The sequence below is a fragment of the Miscanthus floridulus genome, unplaced genomic scaffold, assembly GCF_019320115.1.
Source record: "Miscanthus floridulus cultivar M001 unplaced genomic scaffold, ASM1932011v1 os_1452_2, whole genome shotgun sequence".
Classification (NCBI taxonomy): domain Eukaryota; kingdom Viridiplantae; phylum Streptophyta; class Magnoliopsida; order Poales; family Poaceae; genus Miscanthus; species Miscanthus floridulus.
This window is the reverse complement of record NW_027097727.1, coordinates 32,178-40,000: the sequence shown is the minus strand read 5'-3', so window position 1 is coordinate 40,000 and position 7,823 is coordinate 32,178. Positions and strand designations below refer to the sequence as shown.

At 42.9% G+C, this 7,823-nt stretch overlaps 1 protein-coding gene across 1 annotated transcript; it reads right to left on the bottom strand.

The window, feature by feature from the left end:
- Positions 1-3: 3 nt before the first annotated feature.
- On the bottom strand, positions 4-3,918 carry LOC136534052 (KH domain-containing protein At5g56140-like; the record flags this gene model as incomplete). The annotated part of the gene is made up of 6 exons (XM_066526540.1): positions 3,528-3,918; positions 2,994-3,079; positions 1,454-1,602; positions 663-767; positions 469-585; positions 4-24 (listed from the first exon to the last, which is right to left on the bottom strand). Coding segments are annotated over exons 1-6 (588 nt in total), but the record flags the coding sequence as incomplete, so codon positions are not given.
- Between the last annotated feature and the right edge of the window lie 3,905 nt (positions 3,919-7,823).

The following is a 7,823-nucleotide window of genomic DNA, read 5'->3' as shown; positions in this document are numbered from 1 at the left end:
TGGCTTCCCTCGCATCATTTCCCCCTGAAAAATAATAGCACAAGTGACCCCCAATCCCATAGCACAAAGTAAACAGAATCCACTAGATGTACACATGCATAAAGGTAGCTAGGCCATCTAAGGATGGATGGCCCCATTCTGGGAAGTTCCAGAAAGAAAGTGTTTTTTTAGAGAATCACCAGGTAGCCAGTGTGGGCTTTCATACCAAGACACAAACTGGAAGGTACATAAAAGAAAACAATTTGAAAAACCAAGCAGTAACAAACTATAAAATATCCATATTTTCCAAGCCAGAGGTTATCAGGGATTCAGGGTTGATTTGGCTTTGAATGACTCAAGTCATACATGACGAATCAAGTCCATAAGTTCATAGTTCATATTTCATACATAAACTCCAATTTTCCAAATTTCTGAGTACATCTAACAACCAAATCCATAAAAGTAAGAGGCACTAATCTGAATGTTTACCCGTGCTGGATCTTTGATGCTGCCGCGACCTCTTATCAGTACGCGGCAGTCTGTATTTGCCTCCACCCGCTTCAAGGAATTTCCTCTTGGACCAAGGATGCGGCCAACAAAATTGTACTAGGAGAATAGACATAAAAACAAGATAAGGATGTAGCAATTCAAGAGTATAACAATTTGTGAAAAAGCACACTTACTGTTGGATATTTATCTACTGGGATATCGACCTTCATTGTTTTCTTGACAATAAGTCCAGAGGAGCTGCCTTGTGATCCTCCAAGCCAGCTATAAGCTGGTGAACTCTGCATGATCACAAGTTGATCATATTATAAGTTTAGAACCCCTTTTCTGACTATTAGTGTTGGAAATGGAGCAAAGTGAGCTAAGATAGCAAATGAAAATCAACAGAATTCAAGCCAAAGGAAAAACCATTGTGCAATGCGTACAGTTTGATGGATCTGAATAAGTATAGGATTATGCTGAAAAGAGTGACGATGACACATCCAGCTATTCCTGTGCACATGGGTTCTATTTTGAAGAACAATATGTTTATGATCAGGCATAGCTTTGTCGCAAGTCATTCTATATCGAATATGATTTCAATAAGAGCTACTGTTGCTGAAACATAAAATAGGTAGCAATCTGGTTAGACCAGTCAGCAGATTGCCAGATTCTGATTTAGGATGGCAACTGATTAGAATTGTCAGACTTTCAACATATGGAGCCAAATTAGTGACAATTAGCGTTAGCATGTTATCCAAACTTCGACACATGGAACACAGAAAAGAATTTAATGGCATCTTGGAACCCACTGCCTGAAAGGGATTATATTATAGTTAGCAAGTTAGCATAGGGGCCAAGTAGTACGAAGAATGTAAGCATCTACATTTGAGTAAAAATCAGTTAGAGAAAACCTGATCTAAGCTTTCAAGATGGTAAATTAGGCATGAAGAGTAAGTAAGTCATGTTAAATAGTCAGTATCCATACTTCTGATTGAAACGCTGATGTCCACCCATTCATGTCAGTAGCTGCTCCATTTGAATACAATCCTCCCGTTGTTAGTGGACTACCATGTTCAAGGCCACTTTGATTTAAAAGGGACGCGTTCTCCAATAGTGTGGAAACACGTAAAATTTCTGCTCCAACATTGCAATTACAAGCACAAGACGTAGAAAAAGTTAGCAGTTAGAATTAGTGATTAGTAAATGCAGTTAGCATTAGTAATTAGTAAAGGCAGTCAGAATTAGTGAGTAGTAAATGCATAGATAACCTCACGTTGTTAGTGCCAAGACATTGATTTGGAAGAAATTTTCCATCTTAGAAGTAGACAGCTTGTGGAGTCAGAACAGAGTCAAGTTCTCTTATCTAAAATATTTATGTTGAGAATATATACAAATATAGCAGGTAACTACTATGGCAATCTTGGAACACCAAAAGAAGCTGCAAAAGAAAAACTTATAGTATGATAAAAAAAACAATCGAAAACAAAACAAGCAGATATGCAATATAACACCTAAATGAAACAATGCAAAAATAAGTGTTCTTTATAGGATTATAACAGTTTGTCCCATACATGTACCCCAAGAGAGGAGAATCAATGGCCACTCTCTGCAGATCGTCCTGGCCATTTATTATATCAAAGTGAACAGAAATAAAAAGGTGTGCTTCTATCTATTAATCCAAAACACATGAACCATCTTATATCTCTCACCAAGCTCTAATTTTATGTGGATTTTAAATAATCAGAAGCGTGCACATTGTTTGTCACTGTAAGCACAACAATGATCACTCAAAATTTAACCATCTGGATCTTTAAGTTCACCCAGCCACCCCGAACTGTGAGTCATGCACACTCACGTGTCTCAAAGAAAACCACAATTCTACGAATTATTGTTACCTCCAACCGATCATTTTCCAGCAACCAAGTGTTCGCTGCTGTGCCGTTCTAGGAAGGGAATTCAATGACACTATGGTATGACTTCATTGTTATAGCTAGAGTGATCAGATGGACACAAGCCTCCAGAGAGAGAGAGAGAGAGAGAGCTGGTACTCATCCAATAACTGCTGGGTGCACTTGCCAGAACCCTCTTTGAGGAATTTATGGCAACGACAGAGAAATGCAAGTCTCTAGATTACCACTAAATATCAGAGGACTAGACAGAAATCAAGGAGTACGTCTTATGAAACCAATACATTGAAACAACAGCGAAATGGCAGGGTTAGTGCTACTTAAGACATTTGCCTTTGGCCCCCTACAAGCAACAAGGCAATCTGTTACAAGACTCAGACCAATGGTGCAACACACCCAAAGGAGTTTTCTATTCCTATGTATTTCCTTCTTTTTTTGGTGTGTGTGTGTGTGTGGTGGTGGGGTGGGGGGTGGGAGGTGTTGTTGTGTTAGTCAACTATTCCTACATCGTAACAGAATATTATGAATGCGTGGCAGCAGTATCAGTGCATCCAGCTATGGGTCATTCATCTGCTCAAATGCATCACGTTTAAATAGCATGACGGCACGAGATCTAACCTTGATTCAGCAACCGCACACTATGCGGGATCACTGGGATGAACGGGCCAAGCTTGTGCCTCTCCGCAAGCAGTTCGGCAAGGTACCTACAAAAGCATCGGAACAAGGTCATCATTCATAACGTGTGAGAACAGCTATGCAAAGATAATTTTTTGTAAAAACAGGGTAGCCTAAAAATTCAGAAAATTCCCCAAAATCCCTAGGCATACACATGAAAGGATCATACTTTGATCACGAACTGAACCAAGTAAATACTGAGCTTAGCGACTCGCTTGTTGAATCCAGCGGAAATCCAGCAAAAGTTCGACGAGAAGCAACTTTGACCAAAAACCGGAGATCTTGCAGGGGCGAACCAGATCCGATGCTAAAAGGGCCTAAACCTCGGCGCGCTACACAAGATTCAAACAGTGAAAACTTCGATGTTCCCCAGAACGGACGACCCAGGCCCCCAATCCGCTCCTCCAGGAAGCGATCGGAGCCGACACGAAGCAGGGGGAGCAGGAGACGCGGGCGAGGCGAAGTGCCATGGCTTACTTCTCCTGTTCGGCGACGGCGGCAGAGGGGGTGCGGAGGCCGGCGATGCGGGGGGAGTGCGGGGTGGTCGACGGCGAGGGCGAGTAGGCCATGTACCGCCCCGACGACATGTCTGCCGCTGCTGCTCTCCCTCCCTCGGCGAGATCTCAGCGGCCCGGGACTGTCGAGACTTCGTCCGCTGGAGCTGGCCTAGTAGATGGCAGCGGCGGCGGCGGCGGGGAAGGAGGGAGGGAGGGAGAGGAGAGGGGAGTTGGAGGGGGTGGAGCGAGGGCTTATATGGGTGCGCGTGGCCGCACGCGGGGGAGTGAGTAGAGACTAGGGAGTAGTGGTAGCCTGGTAGGCGCGCCGCGCGCGGTAACAGGTGAAGTGAATAGTGGCCGGGGCGTGGAGGCGAGCGTGGACGGAGGTTGCGGGCGGCGCCCGGTCTCCCGGTGGTGGTTGGTAAATTTGCCGGGAGACTCGCGAGGAGGGTGGGAAGTCTGACAGATCATCAGATTCAGACGAGGGGGCGCGGTCTGCGTGCCGTCCGATTAGCAGCGTACGGTACATAACGAAGGGCCTGTTTGGTTAAGGGCCTTGCCGACTAAACTAGAGTGTCAAACATATTGACTAAAAGGGGTCACTAAAGTTTAGTGGCTTTGAGGATGTTTGGTTCCTATGAACTAAAGTATTTTGGACTAAAATCTATATTTTAGTTGGACTAAACAACCAAACACTTAGACTAAAAGTTGACTAAAATCATTTAGTCCTTTAGTCCACAAAACTGGACTAAAATTGACTAAAAGGTGTTGGGAACACTCATGCCTCTCATTTATTACCCTCTCTCTTCACTTTAGTCTGTTTTAGTTGAATGAACTAAACACCACTTTAGTCCACTTTTAGTTCATGGACAAAAGTGGAACTAAAACTTTTAGTCCACGAACTAGAGAACCAAACAGGGCCTTAGTCTCCAAGAGGATAGCTAAAAGTGATTAAAAGTGGTCCCAGGTGACTTTACTCTTTTTCTCTCTCTCCTCTCATTTTCACTTTTATCATACTTTTAGCGTATGAATCCAAACAGAAGGTCACTGAACTTTACAGGATGACTAAACTTTAGAGGGTGCTTAGATGCTTTTGGAATAACAAAACTTTTGCCCCTAATCTTTTGTTGTAAAACTTTTACATTCAAATTTTTGGCATTTGATGTTTAGATGCATGGCAAAACTTTAGTCATGCAGACACAACACACGCTTCCAAGACGTTTTTTATCCAGTTTTAGTCCTCTTGGGTCCCCAATGCCTAAAAGTTTTACAGTCCAAGTTTTATTGTTTTTGCCTATGGTGTTTAGATCTATTTTGTTAAAAGATGAGATAAAACAACAAAAGTTTTGACCAAAATAGGGAGCTAAACAGGCCCTTAGAGGGGTGACTAAAGGAACAAACAGGTCCGAAGTATACTCTACACTGGAGCATACTAATTGGGCTACTAGCCTGGTTTCTTTGTACCGGTATATATACACATTTTGTACTCTTAATATGCACCTACATATACCTCATCATAAGTCAAATTTCACTATCCGAATGGAACATCACTCTAGGGCGGCGGTCAAAAACCATATGTGATTAACGCCCTGTTGAAAGCTCTAGTTTGATTTTGGTTAATTGATGAAACCCTAAGTGCTAACCTAGTTTATCAAATGATTATGAGATAGGTAGCACTACTCCAAGTGATGAAGCAATGGCGAAGATCATGACAATGGTGATGGCATGGTGATGGTCAAATGCTTAAACTTGAAAAGAAGAAAAAGAAAAACAAAAGGCTCAAGGCAAAGGTATAAAATGTAGGAGCCATTTTGTTTTAGTGATCAAGACACTTAGTGAGTGTGATCACATTTAAGATAGATAGTCGTACTATTAAGAGGAGTAAAACTCGTATCGAAATGCGGTTATCAAAGTACCACTAGATGCTCTAATTCATTGCACATGCATTTAGAATCTAGTGGAGTGCTAACACCCTTAAAAACATTTATGAAAATATGCTAACACATGTGCACAAGGTGATACACTTGGTGGTTAGCACATTTGAGCAAGGGTGAAGAAGATAGAGGAGATGCCAGCGTCGATCAAGTGATCGGACGCTGGATCTGAATGCACCGGACGCTGACTGCCTGCGTCCGGTCGCGCTGACTTGGCGGTACAGTAGCTAGGGTATACCACCAGACGCTGGGCTGTGTTCGGTCGAGGAAAAACGGTTTTGGACCCTTACTATACTCGACCGGACGCTGAGGTTTCAGCGTCCGGTCAGTTTAGCCGGAGCGTCCGGTCAGCACTTAGCCGTTGTGATCTGACGGTTCAGTTTTAACTCAGAATGACACATGGCATAAATCAGTGGACCGGACGCTGAGTCCAGGGTTCGGTCAGTATGACCGGAGCGTCCGGTCAGAGCGCGTTTTGCCCAGTGAAGGAGTATAACGGCTCTATTCCATAAGGGCTTCTATTTAAGCCCTATGGCCGGTTGTAGCTCCAATCCTTGCACATTTTCATTGACATAGCAACATTGTGAGCTTAGCCAAAGCCCTCCCACTCATCTCTATCATTGATCCATCATCATTGTGAGATTGGGAGAGAATCCAAGTGCATTGCTTAAGTGATTGCATCTAGAGGCACTTGGTATTCGTGTTGCGCTGCGGATTTCGCTTGTTACTCTTGGTGGTTGCCACCACCTAGACGGTTGGAGCAGCGGTGGAGGATTAGCACGAGTTGGTGATAGTTCGTGACCATCTTCAGTGATTGTGAGGGGAGTTATACCTTCCCCGGCGGAGTGCCGAAAGGTAACTCTAGTAAATTGCTCGTGTTATTGAGTTACCTCACTTGTGGGTCGGTTCTTGCGGTGTCCTATCGTGTGGACGAGGTTTGTGAAACACTTCTTAGCCGTCGAACCACCAAGTGTTGGTCGACATAACGGGGACGTAGCGTGTTGGCAAGCACATGAACCTCGAGAGAAAATCGATTGCCTCTTGTCTTTGGCATTCTCCCGGTGATTGGCTATACATTCATCTTGTGATTGGTTCATCCCCTACACGGCGGTATAATCACCCCACTTACCTATTTACATTCTTGCAAACTAGTTGATACAAGCTCTTTAGTGTAATTAGAATTGAGAGCTTGCTTTATCATTTACATTCATCTAGTTGAGCTCTTTAGAGTAGCAAGATTTAGAGCTCTTAGTGAGTAGTTACATAGCAAGTTTGGGTGCCTTAGTAATCATTGCAACTAGAATTGTTGGATAGGTGGCTTGCAACCCTTGTAGAGCTAGAGCAAGTTTGCATTACGCTATTTGTCATACTAATCAAATTGCTCTAGTTGATTTGTAGATTTTTAAATAGGCTATTCACCCCCCTCTAGCCATATTAGGACCTTTCAAGTGGTATCAAAGTCGTGTTCACCGTTTGATTAAAGGCTTAACAACCTCGGTGTCAAATTATGGCTCAAGTTGTGTTCAACCATGTGGGGGGTAAACCACCGTTCTTTGATGACACATGCTATGATTATTGGAAGAGAAAGATGAGGATGCATCTTGGTTCAATCAATGATCAAGTATGGGAAGTGACCGAGAATGACTATGCTATCATTGATCCCGATAATCCAACCAACCAAGATAAGGTCAACAAGTAATGCAATACAATGGCTCTCAACTCCATATACAATACCATTGATTCCAAGGTGTTTGAGCAAATCAAGGATTGTGAAAGAGCAAATGAGGTGTGAAAGAGATTGGATGAAACGTATGAGGACACACCGGTGGTGAAGAGTGCCAAGTTGTACATTCTCAAGGACAAGTTGACAAGTTTCAAGATGAAGGATGATGAAAGCATTCCGGAGATGTTCCATCGGCTACAAATAATTGTCAATGACTTGAAGGCTTTGGGAGAAAAGATCAAGGATAATGATGTCTCACATTGATTCTTGATGTGTTTACCTCCAAGATTTGAGATGTTGAGATTGCTCATCATAAGAGGAGGATTGAAGGATATTACCCCTAACCAAGTACTAGGTGATGTCATGACACAAAAGACATACCATGTGAAAAGGGAGGGGGATGATAAGGATGACAAGAAGGAAGAAGAAGACAAGAAGAAGAAAAGCATAGCATTCAAGGCTAGCTCATCATCATCGAAGAACAAGGGCAAGTCCAAGAAAGAATCAAGTGATGATGATGATCTTAGTAATATTGATGATAAAACTATGGCTCTCTTTGTGCGCAAGATAGAAAAATTTATGAAGAAGAAGGGCTATGGTGCAAGAAAGAGAAGAGATC